This window comes from Portunus trituberculatus, chromosome 13 (assembly GCF_017591435.1).
Source record: "Portunus trituberculatus isolate SZX2019 chromosome 13, ASM1759143v1, whole genome shotgun sequence".
Classification (NCBI taxonomy): domain Eukaryota; kingdom Metazoa; phylum Arthropoda; class Malacostraca; order Decapoda; family Portunidae; genus Portunus; species Portunus trituberculatus.
This window is the reverse complement of record NC_059267.1, coordinates 9,265,181-9,281,794: the sequence shown is the minus strand read 5'-3', so window position 1 is coordinate 9,281,794 and position 16,614 is coordinate 9,265,181. Positions and strand designations below refer to the sequence as shown.

At 36.9% G+C, this 16,614-nt stretch overlaps 1 protein-coding gene across 1 annotated transcript in view; it reads left to right on the top strand.

Moving 5' to 3' along the window:
* The first annotated feature begins 1,810 nt into the window (after positions 1–1,810).
* LOC123503013 (ATP-binding cassette sub-family D member 2-like) overlaps positions 1,811–16,614 on the top strand; it is a 62,769-nt gene continuing 47,965 nt past the window's right edge. The window contains 1 exon segment of the mRNA XM_045252372.1: positions 1,811–2,715. Within this exon segment, the coding sequence (XP_045108307.1) occupies positions 1,968–2,715 (748 nt within the window). The 5' untranslated portion in view covers positions 1,811–1,967.

Here is a 16,614-nt window from a genome sequence, read left to right as displayed (position 1 = left end):
GTTGGTAGGGTACCCAACTCGTGTCTGTCTTTGGTCGGCGCCCAAATTGCAGCTCTGGGAGACACGTGCATAATGAAGACTAGTGCCACTGCCTCTATGGCAACAAAGTTCCAACTGATCACTAATGCTACTATGTACAAAGTCCTTAATGCTACTCTTAACATAACCCAGAGTGTACTCAGTGCCAGGGTCCACTGTGTCATCTTGGAGGGCACGCTGTGCGAGGCGGTTTGCTTTTTCATTAGTGAGATACCCACATGAGAGGGTATCCACCAGGTGAAATGGACCATGGCGCCAGCACCTTCTAGGACGTGGGTGAGATCAAGATACTTATTAACTATAGATCACGTACAGTCCATAGCTGAGCGTCAGGTCAGAGACCGGCCGATCCTTCTTAAACGTGATGTTACTTACTTACTACCACCCCCCTCAGATTTTGTGCTCCAGTCTCCCTTAGCTGAGACAACCTTATATTCTCTTTGCCTTGGTGGTTAACACACTCGGCTCACAACTGAGAGGGCCTGGGCTCGAGTCCCAAGAGCGAAGAGGCAAATGGATGCATGTATAGCCCCTGTTCACTTCATTTAGCGTAAATGGGTACGGGATGTAACTCGAGGGGTTGTGGCCTCGCTGTCCTGGTGTGTGGTGTGGTAAATCATGAGTGTAGGATACAACGTGGAGCTTTTGACACTGTAAGAAAATCGGAAAAGAAGATAAGGATCAAGTAGGGAGTATACATATTGATTATAGATACATAAGTAAATATGGGAACAAAGCAACAAGTAAGAAATAACAACAGGTATGCATATAGTATAAGGCTGTACAAGAAGGGGATAAGAAATATTTATGGTAACGGGGGGGGGGGGCGCATAAATAGAGAGAGAGAGAGAGAGAGAGAGAGAGAGAGAGAGAGAGAGAGAGAGAGAGAGAGAGAGAAAGTATAGTATATGGGAGAAACTAAGAATCATGGTTATAAAGCAATGAAACATGCCAGCCCATTCCATACATCGTACATGGTAAAATTTTGAAATAGAGTCACATGCCCTTCTTCACAAACACTTCAGCGTTATCAGAGGTTTCCATGATTCCGCAAACGTTTGTAATAAGTATTCAGCATCATCTGTAGCAAAATATACTTGAAAATCAAACTCATTATCATTGTGTTCTTAGAAAGTGGTCTTGATCAAATAACAGAATATCTAAATAAAGTTAACTGGTCTGTGAATGTCCTCTCATTGCTAAATTTAGGCCACAAGGTCAGCATGACTTGTACAGCCTCATTGACCATCTCCTAGACTCTGCCACCCTCAAGGAAATACTCAGGGAATATCCTCAGTTTGCTCCCAGACTGTAGGATGTCTTAGGCAGTAAGGTGTGCAATATGTGTATTTATTTATTGAAATACTTGTAATTTTGCTGTGTATACTGTCCAGATCTATTTTTGTGATACTTTAACCTTAAGTCCTTGCCCAGAGGGTGGGTGGCAAGGCCCATCCTCCTCCTTTGTTGTAATTATTTATTAATTCAACAATAAATGTATCAATCAATCAATCAATCATAGCCTTACATATCTGTGAATGTGAGAGACTGCAGTACTGTCACAAACTAGGAAAGTTTTATGGGAGTGTAAATGCAATGGAAAGATACTGATTCTAGGATTTAGAAAATATCACTAAAATAAAATCATGAAAATTAGAATTAATAGAAATCCTCTATATACGACATGAGATTGAATAAAGGAAGGCAATTGTATACCGTTAGAAAGGCAGACAAGAAAACTCCCGCGAATTGTGTGTGTGTCGTCTGCACTCGACTCGAGTCTGCAGCAGTCGTAGTCTGGCGCTTGTGGGGAACAGATACGTACTTCACATCGACCTTCCGCTTCTGCTCCCCACATACATCAGTTGGCTTTAAATGTGTGATATATACATTTTATAAGATAAGTAAACCTACAGAATATCGGAACAATGACGAACGCGGTGTCTAAACTGATCCGTGACACTTCACAAAAGCTCAATGTTAGTGAGACCAACTTGACGAGGGGCGGGATGAGTGTGGTGGTGGCTCTGTATATTTACAAAGTGGTGTACCCCAAGGTGCGGGAGATACAGCTGGGCCTCACCTGCCAGGAACCTCAGGAAAAGAACAGGGAGGAGATCATCCAGGAGAAGAAGCGCGGGCCCGCCGTCAACAGGGACTTCTTCATGCAGCTCAGGAAGCTGATGAGGATAATCATTCCCGGTGTGTGGTCAAAGTCCGCGGTGCTGCTGGCCGTGCACACCGTCACGCTGGTCACCAGGACATTCCTGTCAATCTATGTGGCGGAGCTGGAGGGCCGCGTGGTCAAGTACATCGTTAGGAAGGACGTAGCTAAGTTTGCACTCATGATGACCAAGTGGATCGGTATCGCCGTGCCCGCCACCTTCATCAACTCCATGATCCGCTTCCTGGAGTCCCATCTGGCGCTCACCTTTCGTACCTGCCTCGTCAAGTACTCCTACGACCTGTATTTTCGCAACCAGTGTTACTACCGCGTGTCCAACCTGGACGGTAGGCTGGAGAACGCCGACCACTGCCTCACCGAGGACATCACGGCCTTCACCTCCAGCATTGCGCACCTCTACTCCCACATCACCAAGCCTCTGCTGGACTCCCTGCTCATCTCATACTCACTCATTGCCCTCGCCAGGGCGCGGGGCGGCGCCAGTCTACCAGGTAGGCACCTCACACCTGGGTCTGCCAGTGACAGGGACACACCAGGGTTTAGTCACGGTAAAATAGTTTGTTTTAGTAATGTACTTATTTCTGAATCAAAGCTATGTTTTTCTGATAGATTTTGCTGTATTTAGAAAGAATCTGATGTTAGTTTTTTTCTTTTTTTTTTATTTATGGGGAATCCTTATTTTTTTCTGTTTTATACTCTAATTTTGAGGAAGGAGAACCTGGCAATTTTCATTGAAAAAACAAACACCAGAATTGTTAAGAATACAGCAAAATTTTTCAGAAAAATATAATTTTGAATCAAGAACTTAATTAGCCAGCAAGGTTTATTCACAGATGAAGGAGCAATGTTTACCCAGCTAGTGACACCTGCCTCACATAGTGATTAATAATTTTATTGGTCAATTTACAGTTTCACCCAACCAACGATTTTCTGATGTGGCTTATGTGTTTCTGGTGAGATATGTAGTGAATTGATTGATGTTCTACATCACTTCCATCGCAAATGCGTAGTTTTCAAGTTATATGACTTTTTCAACTTGTGCCTACCTCTCATCCCCAACGATCTTGGGGGACCTGTGGGAAATTGGAGTTTTTGGGTGGGGGAGTATTAAAACGAGTAACGCGCATTGCAAAACAGGTCCAAAATCAACAAACTCACACCAAAAATCTGTAAAAATACATAAATTACACCTTTTGACAGCGGAAGAGGTGGTGGCGGCAGCGGCTGACGTGAGCCTTGCTGTGTTATTGTTGAGCAGTGTTGCCAACGATTCGCTACATTTCTGGCTCTCTCCACTACATTTAGCGAAGTACCCCCCATCCCCTATTATCCCCTGTTATCAGTAACGGGCATAACACTGCATATCATATGTAATATATATTATGATGTATTATATCATGCAAAATATATATATATATATATATATATATATATATATATATATATATATATATATATATATATATATATATATATATATATATATATATATATATATATATATATATATATATATATATATATATATATATATATATATATATATATATATATATATATATATATATATATATATATATATATATATATATATATATATATATATATATATATATATATATATATATATATATATATATATATATATATATATATATATATATATATATATATATATATATATATATATATATATATATATATATATATATATATATATATATATATATATATATATATATATATATATATATATATATATATATATATATATATATATATATATATATATATATATATATATATATATATATATATATATATATATATATATATATATATATATATATATATATATATATATATATATATATATATATATATATATATATATATATATACTGTATATATATACAGTATATACTCCCCCACCCAAAAACTCCAATTTCCCACAGGTCCCCCAAGATCGTTGGGGATGAGAGGTAGGCATAAGTTGAAAAAGTCATAACTTGAAAACTACGCATTTGCGACGGAAGTGATGTAGAACATCAATCAATTCACTACATGTTTCACCAGAAACACATAAACCACATCAGAAAATCGTTGGTTGGGTGAAACTGTAAATTGTCCATTTTTTTCAGTGTGTTTCAAATAAATCTAGATAGCATTGTTTGGTTGAACGTTATTTTGTTTGGTGAATTTCTTCCATCGCAAGCCATCTTCTGCATCACATCTGATGGAAAAAAAAGATAGTTATATAAATAAAATCCATACCTAATATAACTGATTGGAATGGCTTAGTAAAGTAATTCTCTAGTTTATTCCTCGATTGTTTATGGCAGAACTCTTCCCCATCCACACCTCAGAATAAGGCACCAGAACTAAACTTGTTTCAGTTCTCTAAAGCATTACATGTGACAAAGGATTACAAGCATTGGGTCTTGTTACACTGGAGGCAAGATGATCGAGTGGGAGGCATGATGGAGATGTACTGTACAAACTATTGACTTCTCACACTCCTAACTTGTTTCCTGAGCCACTCTCCACTATCAGAGGCATAGATATTGCTTTCTCTCCCCCTCCATCCAGGTCTCCTTTCTCCTCCTCTTGCAAGCACTTTACATATAGCTAGTGCCTTAGTGGTAAGAAGAAAAGATAGGGAGAAAAGATCTAGAAAGGAAACTTCTTTGATGTGAGGGCTGTGAATACATACTATAAGTGGGACAGTTTACTAGAGAGTGTAGTTTATACTATATTGTCCTTGTGTTAACACATTTAAGAATATGACTACTCAGTGAAAGATGTAGTGAGAAAATGCACCTCTGTGAAGAATTAACTCTTCAGCTTTACTGTCATCAAGACAAACAGTCACAAAGGTAAACAATGAAGCAAACAAACTACTTCTTTTAAGAGACAATTCTGAGTGCTAGGAAATGTGCAAGTGATCCAATGACATGCAGCAAGCCCCTCTTGACTCTCACAATCCGTGCTACTAGTCAGGTTGGTGAGGCAGTACATGGACACTGCACACACCTAAACCTCCTTATCTTGATCACTATTAACAAGTTGTTGGAACTTTCAAGGCTGTGCTCATGACTGTGGTTCTATCTACATCATCAGTGTAAAAAAAAAAAAAAAAAAACCCCAGTGAATCCCCTCCATAGTCTTTGATAATTATTCCTTGTGAGAGAGCCAAATGTTTTAGAATACAGTGAGGTACACTCACCCTAGTGGTGTGGTTCTGCCTCAGTCAAAGGATTGGTGTGTGGAAGGGTGTGTATATGGTTCAAAGGAATGTGACATTGAGGTTTTTTAAGGCAGTACACAGGACATCTGTGAGTGCAGCTATTGTGCAAGACAGTGCATTGTACCACAAAGCAAAGGTCATGACACAGTTGGCACACAGCAGGTGAGCTGAGTAGTGTGGTAGTACTTGTGACTTCATTTTTTTTTTTTTTTTTTTTTACTCTTGATCTGGCATCTCACCAGTGCTGAATGCATCACCCAGCTAAGTACAGAAAACACAGTGTGATAAAAAAAATGCTTGAGGGTTGGTTAATTCAAATGCAGCAAATCACAGCTAAAGAAAAAAGAAAAGTAAATACAACTAGGTCAATACATACACATATTTCCTCTATCTTTTCTCATGCATATACTAGTAGTCCATATAACAACCATACATGCATACATACATACCTGCATACATACATACAGCTAATTCTTGTTTGTCTATTTATATATGTTTGTTAGGAGGTACGGCTTATTCAGACCATGGCTGATTTGGACCAGGCTGATTTGGACCTTTTTCTGGCTCTTTCGGACCTGTATTAAGGCTGATTCGGCCCTTCATAGTTGGTTGATTCGGACCATTAATTCGGACTTTATATAAACACCTGTTACTGAACGTACATTTAATGTAAAATTAAAGCAAAAGTTACCAGTGTTAAGCAACTTTGGCCACCGTGGATGAGGAAAAATACATCCAGAAGTAAAATTGCATAAAATATAAAAAATTATGTAAAAATAAAAACATACAATGAGTTTATTGAAACCACCTAAATAAACCCATTGTAACCCAAAATAACTCCAAATCCTTCATTTACACATATATATAGGCACACTTCTTTAGAAGCTGGCCAGTTGTAATCTTCCTATCATTGTAGTCCTTCCACACTCCCATAATACGCCCTTGAATTTCCTTTACCTGTTTTCTTTGATGCCTCTTTAGTTTGCCCTCTTTGACAAGCTTAACCTGATTAGGTATTTCCTTAGCCTCTAAATAAAGCAATTTTATCAACAAGTAAAATGGGAGGTTACCTTTTTTGGCACTTTTTTGTTTAGTTTATGATGCCATCCTTCAACATCATTATTTGTTCTTATACTGCGCCCAAATACTGACCAGTTCTCCACTTTCCATATCCTGTGATGCAACCATGTTTCCCTTACTACGTAATCCATAAATTCTCTTACTGGTCCAATGACACCTACCTTTCCTGAAAGTTCACTAAAAGCTTCCTCAAAATCGTCGTGGGGTAAAAATGGCAAAGCAAGGGCTTTTTTTTCAATTTTATAGTATTGTAGTATAATTACCAGTGTCTCCACATCCTCGATGTTGCCAGCCATCGCAAGAATCGCAACCTATGGCCTGGTGGTGGTCAGCCACTACTCGGTCACAAGCCAAACACTTCACCCTGTCAGTCATCCTTGCGTTGTGTGAGGTAAGGAACTAACAGGTTATGGGCCTCTTTATGTCAAAGGTAACTTTGTGTTTGTGTTCGAATCATTCAAAACAGCCTAGCAAATGGTCCGAATCAGCCTAAATACATGGTCAGAATCAGCCAAGACTAAGGTCCAAATCTGATTCGAATCAGCCATGGTCTGAATTGGCCACGGTCCGAATCAGCTGGCATTTGTTTGTTAGTAAGTACATTTTTCATTTTCTAAACCTGGGGTTCTCAATGTGAGGTTTGCAAACCCCTAGGGATTTACAAGAAGATTTCCAAGGGTACTTAGATGGCTGATCTAATAATATCCTTTGCAGTACCACTGCATATTGAGTTTAGGTCAGTCACTAAATTAACATTCTGTCCATTATCAGATTACCAAGGTTTGGATAGATAGTCTTATAACTTACGGGGTTCTTAGTGAGAAAAAGGTTAAGAACCTGTTCTAAACAAGGTGTTGGGTAACTTTTTTGGATGTTAACCCAAAAGAATTTGTAGTAAAATTAATTTACCCCTGACTTTGAAGTATGCTGGTGGCCAAATTACTCATAAAATTTATGGATAATAAACACACAAAAATTTAAATAGGGATAATGTTTATTTAAAATCAATCATTAATAAATAAAAGTCCATATTTTTAGCATAGGAATTGCACACTTGAAAAAAAATCATAGAAAATTATATACATATATATATATATATGTACAGAAATAAAACAGTCATTCCATTTGGTATAAAAATGGCACGCAAGCAAAATTATTGACTTATTCCTTTCATATTCATACAAAAGCAAAATAAGAAAATGTTTATTGAATCCATTATTATGGGGAAATAATCCATTACCCACTGAAATTTTTAATTTACCCTATTTGAGGTAATTTACTCCTGTTTCCCAAACACTGTTCTAAGCCATAAAGAACACACGATAGCTTTCCCATAGAAATAATATCTTTTGAATAAGTTGAACAAGAAGGTATATACAGGATCATATTCTAGTTGAGAGAAAGATTGGAAAAAAGTAGATGAGGTAAGATATTTTGTTTGTTCTGTTTGTTTATCAAGCTGAACTTATTGAATTACAAGAGTGGGAAGCAAGCTTGAAATGAGAGTGGTTTTGATGTCCACGACTAGTTTTTTGAAAATGATTGAAACATCCTAGAGGAAACCAGTGAAGGGAAAGACAGAGAATAAGTTGGAGGGATAGAATATGGTAGAAATGCACATAATGAAGTCACAGAGGAAGATGCAAGGGACCAAAACAACTGGAGGAGTCTTGTAGTCCATGACACCTATCCCTCACTCTGGAGAGATGTCAAAGGAGTAGATCATATGGATAGTCACTTCAGGATGTTCACTGTAGATTACTTAGTGGTGTCTGGGGTAAGTATCTCCAGTGAAAAGGTTAGATCTTCTTAGCTTGTGTCGTGTTTCTATATGGATTCAGTGTTTGGGATGAACCTTCTCCATGTGGTTCTGTTGTATACTTCTGCTTTGTATATCCCTTTTTTATCATGCATCCTTCTTCATGTAGTCAGTCACTATCTCTCTCTCTCTCTCTCTCTCTCTCTCTCTCTCTCTCTCTCTCTCTCTCTCTCTCTCTCTCTCTCTCTCTCTCTCTCTCTCTCTCTCTCTCTCTCTCTCTCTCTCTCATCCCCATGTACTGTAGTATCATTTCCATTGTCTTAAAATTCGACTTTCTTGAAAATGCTTGATGTGGAGGAGCAAATGATTTGTTTTGCTGTCTGTGTTTGTAGGGAAAGAGCAAAAGTCCAAATGCACAATTGAGGTAGAACAAATGACGAATTTTTAATAACAACAATAATAGTAATGTGCTGCACTTTAAAATTATGACCAGAACTTGAAGATGCTTTTCACCTGACCAGCAAAAAATAGATGTTAAATGTGTGAGGAAACTAGAAACACATTAGTCGATGACATTGTTCCTGGAAGATTATTGGAATATCAGTTGTTGCAAGAAGTTATCTGACCTAGACGTGATAGGCCCTTTATAAAACATACCTACCTACATCTGCCATCATCATCAGTAAATTTGTCTGGTGATATGGGTTCTAATATGGGTACTACTATAAATAAAATTGTCTGCACTTCTAATGGGTGGAAGCTGAAGAGCGCTTCCCATACTCTTCAAGTAAACCTACAGGCGCTAGCTATAGGCCAGAAAATAAAGAGAAAGAAGAAGAAGAAGAAGAAGAAAAAAAAATCTCTCCTCTGTAGTGGTGAACCATTAACAAAAGGTTGCTGAGTATATTCCATTCAGTCACTACTGCATCTTGAGAATCAGTTCTCTCCTATCTAATTTTTAAATGTAACTTTTTTTTTTATCCTTCAACCCATTATAACAGGTAAATACTTATTATTATTATTATTATTATTATTATTATTATTTATTGTTATTGCTATTACGTTATTATCTTTTCAATATAAAATTTCTTGTAAGTAAATACAATAGAAGTCCATTAAGCAGAACTCTGTTAGTCTAAAATTTTCAATAGTCTAATTTTTTTAAGGTTGGGTCAAAAAAATAATTTAGGGCCAAAATTAGAGCTGTGTTTTTGCGGTCAACTTCAACCCAAGCTAATGTTGAGGAAGATCTGTGCACTTGCCAGAACGTGCCATCTTGTTCCCTAGCAACTGTAATGAGGTTGCCAGGATGTCTGATATTTGTATACAGTTTAAGTGGCACTAATATCCATATGGGAAATTTTAAAATATAAGATTCTTCCAAGGCCTTCAATATTTGCTGATTAAAGACACTCATTCATGGCAGCTAAGTAAATGTTATGCAGCAAAATATTTGAATGGAAGGTATATTGCCTGCTGGTGTTGGGTAACACACCCTCACGCCACCACACTGTATCTGACATCATGACTTGAGATGTGACATCTTCTCAACATAAATTTGGACCACCAGTGCAAATTTGGACCATCTTGCATTGGAGGCAGGATGATCTCAGCATGAAGTTGAATTATCTTGCATGCCAGAACGGTTATGCACAAGATGGCAGCAAGTTGTGACATAGCTATTACGTCATCTCAACACAAGTTGACGGTGAAAACGCGGCTTGAGGCCAGTCCACACTGAGACTTTTTTGCCACAAAATGACTGGAATGCATCACAAGAAATTCTATATATGGTAAAAGCAAGGGGAGCTACAGAGCATGGGGAACACCCCTGACTAAAGGCATTTTAGCAATGAGCACCCAACTCTCACCTAGTCCCAAGGCCCGTCCACACTCAAACTTTTTCACCGGGGAATAACCGAAGTGCTGAGTCAAAAATGGGTGGTGAGCATCCAAACAGGCAGATCTCCCCGCATTTCTCAGTCACCTGTGAACAGCTGGGGACAGTCACAATATTCCCTCTAAAGACAATTGTCTTTCTTCACACAAAACTACATACACTAGTTACACATACATTCTTCATGCAAAAAAAAAAAAAAAAAAAAAAAAAAAAAAAAAAGTTATCCTGGGAGTCCCTCCCCAACTATTATCTATTCAACTTGTTTAGGGACTGGCACCTCAGTGGGCCTCTTTTTTGTTGCCCTTGGCCAGATTTTCTTAAATAAAAAGAAATTGTTTTCAGAGACTTTTTTGGTGTGATTTTGTTAATTTCTGACATCCTACAGTGCATCTTACTCGATTCAGTACTTCCTCCCAAATACCTTGATTTTCAACAAGATCGCTGGGGATGAGAAGTAGGCATAATTTGAAAAGTCCTCTCTTGAAAACTATTCATTAGCAAAGAAAATGATGTAGAACATCAATCAGTTCACTACGTCTCAACAAAGAAACATAAGTGACACGAGTAAATTGTTGCATGTGTGAAACCAAAAATTGTCTAATTATATGGAGGCCCAGGCATGGTGGCATTTTCAGAGTTACATCCTGATAATCCAACAAAATTCACAATCCCACACACTCCTGGTCCCATGCTCATTGGGTAAACAGACTTTTACTCTAGTTCATGCAGGGAAGTTACAGAATGCCTGACTTCTAATCTCTCTAAAATTTCCTTATAAGGCAAAGCAAAGTTAGTATTGTTCAATGCCTTAAAAACTCAATTCCTACATCTATCAATACTACACAACTTTCCAGATAACTATATCCTCTCTTCTCATTGACATTCATTTGAAGTTAGGTGTACTGAGTTGTCTCTGCCAGTTACTGTTCCAGCTGCTAATTCTACAGGGAACTTATCCAATTAGTCATGTGTGGGATATGCTTCACATGTATAGGGAGTTCCACTATTTTAAACATGGTCAAATCAAAAGCTTTTTGTATTAATCAACTCCCCTTCTCCAACAGATTGTCTTCAGCTTTCTCATCACTACTACTTTTTACTGCTATTTTCATGCTATCTCCTCCTGCAGCCTCATTGGACAAGACTTTCCTCTTTGTTGTACCCTAATTCTGTCCATCTTTCTAGTGTAAGAGTTAACTAGTACATAATCTCAATTCATCCCTTCTGGCAAACTCTGGAATTCCCTTTCCTGCTTCATCATTTGCACTCTCCTATGACTTAACTCTTTCAAGAGAGCTTTCAAGGAACTTATCCTGTAATTCTTTACTGCCATTTTTGACTGTTTGGGCACTGGTGACTGGCACCTCAGTTTTTTGTTCTTAGCTAGTCCCCCTTCTACATAAAAGAATATATATATATATATATATATATATATATATATATATATATATATATATATATATATATATATATATATATATATACAGTATATATATATATATATATATATATATATATATATATATATATATATATATATATATATATATATATATATATATATATATATATATATATATATATATATATATATATATATATATATATATATATATATATATATATATATATATATATATATATATATATATTCACATGAGAAGATGAAAAATTAGGTAACAATATCAAATTAATCTTTTTATTTCTACTTTTTTCACCATTTTTAAAAATTTATTTTGATAACACAGTGCTGAAGTAACAGGTGAACATGAAAGGAACATGGGCATGAATAAAAGAATAAAAATGAACTATATGAGGCTGAACGCTGTAGCTCGCTGAGGGACTCATATAAGGCACACTCTAGCTTCAGATGATGCCTGGGTCACATCATCCTGTGACTCAGCAAGACCTTCAAGTGGGGAATTTTCTTTTATTCATGGCATTCTCCCTAATGAATGTTTTAAAGTGAAAGCTGTTTTTTCCTTAGTTTTGTTATCTTATCAAGCTGCTTTAGATAGCCACTTATCAAAAGACCAATGTCAGGTACTGAGTAAGATGACCTCATGAATAAGCAGGTGTTCTCAGAGTCCAGGAATGACACCTTCCTTCTTGTTGTTGTTAATTTTTGTGGGGAAGTTTTTAACCACTCACTTTCCAGTGGCAGGGCAGATGTGTGTACTGATGAATATGGAATGGCCTGTATTCAAACTTTGCTAGCCTCCTGCATGTCAGCACTGCAGTTGATGTCAATATACAGACTATGCCATAACTTTGAAGATGCAGAGTAGCTATATATAGATACAGGACGTCATTATACTGACTGCTTACTTTTTTTTTCCTTTACCAGTAGTGTATATATATATATATATAAGTATATATATATATATATTTACACAGGCAACTCCCGCTAAAAAAACGAGTTACGTTCCTAAAAAACTGTTCGTTGTGTGAATTTTTGTTAAGCGAACCAATTATAACAAGTTTGACCTCTGACTTGAACTTCCATTGAGAGTAAACAAAGCGAGATTGCATCATAGTACAGTAAAAAGTTTAATGAAAGTAAAAATCATGAAGTTAAACATTTAAGCAGTTTAATTTAAGACTAAGTCATTATAATGTACACTAATATATGTATATAAGTAACTCTATAATGTTGATGATCTTAAATTTATGAAGGAAGGGAGAGTGGAGCGGGAAAGACGCTAGCCGGCAATGTGTGGAATGTAAACAAAGGACGCATCATTGTACCACATACAAAACTTATGTACCACATTTCCACAAGGCTTTCCATTTTATCCATTGCCGAGTCACGAGCTTGGATGGTTCTTTTAGCTTGCAAGGAAGATACAGTCTCACCAGCCTTCTTAATAGAGTCTGCTGACTTGAAAATAGTAGAGACAGTAGATGGAGTCAAGCCATGGTGGCGAGCAATGCTATTAGTTTTCTTACCTTCCTTGTGTCTGTGAATAATATCCAGCTTTACTTTGAGAGTAAGAGACTTCCTGGTCTTCTTAGCAATGCTAGGTGACATTGCAGGGCTGGTTGCAGGATGTTTTGGTGGCATGTTGAGCGAGGGAAGATGAGCTGCTACTGGACTTTGTTATTGTTTTGAACTAAGAACAGGGAAGGGTAGGGGAGTGAGTGGTGCGCGTTTTATCCACGAGAGGTATTCAAAAGTGTGTTGGCTTGCGTGATATGGCGGGGCTTTCAAACTCAGAAAAAATTACTTGGATAAGATTTCGTTAAAGCGAGTTTGGTGATCATTATACGAGCAGATGGTAGTAAAAGGAAACGTTCGTTGTAGCGAAATTTTGTTGTGTGAACTTTCGTTAATCGGGGTTTGCCTGTGTGTGCATATATATATATATATATATATATATATATATATATATATATATATATATATATATATATATATATATATATATATATATATATATATAGGTAACTCGATTTATGTGATAGATGCATTCCAAGAGGCATCACGTATATCAAAATTCGTGTAAACCAAACATGTAATTCTCATAAGAAACAATAGATAATGGGGGGGATGCGGGATGTGGTCCAAAAAAATTCGTACAAAATACTCTTTTTATTTGGCTAAATTAACATGTTTTTACTATTTACCATTTTAAATACTAAAAGTGTATTTAAAGTAAAGGGAAAAGCAAGAAATAATAAGAGAAAGCAAAAAATTATAAGAGAAAACAACAAAACAAAGAATACGTAAACACAACACTCACTGCGTCACTGCCTTCACCACTCACACCACAGTCAGTCACCATCTTCCTCTGAGCTTTACCACTTTATCAAAAATCCACTTATCAAAAATAACCCCACATGCAGAAGAAGTCAATTGAAGGACTTTGGGGCCATCTTGGTGAATTATAGGCAGATTGAAGAGATTCCATCTGTACTCAGTGCTAGCAGACTGCAAATGAGGCACAAGAAGAGCAGAGCTCCCACCTACTGGCCAGCTGCGGAACTCTCTGGTGCGCAATTTGAAATTACGTCTGGCGCTCAGTTTGAAAATGTGGTTGGGCCAAATCGTGTATAAGCAAACCGATCGCGCAAATTAAATTCATTATAATATTTTTTCGGTCGTGTTATAACAAAACACGTAAATCAAACACGAATAAATTGGGAGTTACCTGTACAAATTGAAATTACGAAAGAAAATTTACATTGAAATTTTTGTAAACTTAAGGGTTTTGCTAAGGTTAGAACAAAATACCTGATTTACAGGTATCGATAATCGAACATTTTGATACTCAAACAGTCATTTGGATCAAATTAGGTTCTAGTATTGAATTACCCTGCCACAATCCAGTGCAGTCACATGAGGGTGAGTACCTGGCTAGATGGGTCAATGAATAATTCCATTTTTTAAGCATGTGTATGTATAGATCTCCAGCCAGAACGATGTGAATAGTATCGCCTCTCCAGTAATGTAACCCTTGTGTTGCTGAAGAGGTTATGTACTGTTCTAGAAAAACAGACTTTCTTTCATATCAGTTAGGTAATAGCATAGTACTAGAAGAGTTGGCAATGGAAGATATTAGAAAGCAGTAAGATTAAAATCATATCAATAAAATGGAGTTATTTGAGCATTAGATAGATAGTTATTATATATTTTGCTGATTATGTTTCATGATAGTAACTTGAGACCACACAGTAGGAGAACATGTAATTCAAGATGTTCAGAGATAACACTAAGTAGCCTAAATCACTTTAACAATAGGAATTTTTTAATATTGCATGTATTCACTTGTGACTAAATATTTCACATACCTATCCCTAGTTCTCTGAATAACTAAATTATTACACAATAACTGGAGGGGAGGTAATGTAAGATGCTCAAGAAAAAAAAAAAAAAAAAAAAAAAGAATTCAGAAGATTGAGTTACATTGACAGTAAGAATTAAGCTCAGTTTTGTCAAGTATATTTATTGTTCACCCATGACAAGTTATAGTGGTGGTGCCATCCCTGTGTGTTGTGGTAAAGTGGTGGTGACACAAGTGACCTTTGCCTCTGTGGTGTGATCAGATAAGGTTGTGTGTAGATACAGACTGGCAGCATCTTTGGTCCCTTGATGCTGTGAATGAAAGTTGAGATGCCCTCACCTCAATTGTGGTCTAAGAATGTGGTGTGGGCTTTAAAAACACCATTCATTGTATAAGAAAAAAATATGATGCTATAGATTTAATAATGTGTGTTCCTTAAAAAAAAAAAAAAAAAAAAAATTGTGGGATCATAGGTATGAGGTGTATTCTAAAAAAACCCAGCTATCTGTAGAAACAAAAATTATGTGAATTGCAAAGCTATATTATTATTATTATTTTTTTTATTTCCTTACATTAACAGAATTCTTCTTGGGAAAATTTTGTTATTTCAGATTTTGAATGTTAACTTTGCATTCATGATTTAGGGATGATATTTTCTCATAACATGAAAGGTTCAAGGAATGAAATATTTCTTTATTGTAATTTGATGGCACTCATATGTAAAGTGCATGGCAGTGTGTTAAGAGTGTTATGCAATAAAAAAGCAGCCCAGTGTTGTGATGGCATGCCAGATTGCTGAGCGAGGGAGGTAAAAGTGTGTGTGAGTGAGGGGGAATGGTAGTGGAGGGAAAGAGTGACAGCATGCATGTCTTAAAATACAGGCAACCCCAGCTTAACAAATGTTCACACAACTAAATTTCGCTACAACGAACATTTCCTTTTACTACCATCTGCTCGTTTAACGAACACCACACTTGCTTTAACGAAATTTTATCCAGGTAATTTTTTCCAAGTTTGAAAGCCCTGCCGTATCACGCAAGCCGACAGGCTTTTGAATACACCAGCGCCTCTTGTGGACAAAACGTGCACCACTCATTCCCCTAGTTCAAAACAATAACAGCAGCAGCAGCAGCTCGTCTTCCCTCGCTCAACATGCCATAAAAACGCTCTGCAATGACGCCTAGCATTATACTAAGAAGACCAGGAAGTCTCTTACTCTCGAAGTGAAGCTGGATATTATGCACAGACACGAGAGAGGCGAGAAAACTAATAGCATTGCTCGCCACCATGGCTTGACTCCATCTACTGTCTCTACTATTTTCAAGTCAGTAGACTCTATTAAGAAGGCTGGCGAGACCGTATCTTCCTTGCAAGCTAAAAGAACCACCTGAACTCGTGACTCTGCAATGGATAAAATGGAAAGCCTTGTGGAAATGTGGTACATAAGTTTTGTATGTGGTACAATGATGCGTCCTTTGTTTACATTCCACAGGTTGCCAGCTAGCGTCTTTCCCGCTCCACTCTCCCTCCCTTCATAAATTTAAGATCGTCAACATTATAGAGTTACTTACATACATACATTAGTGTACATTATAATGACTTAGTCTTAAATTAAACTGC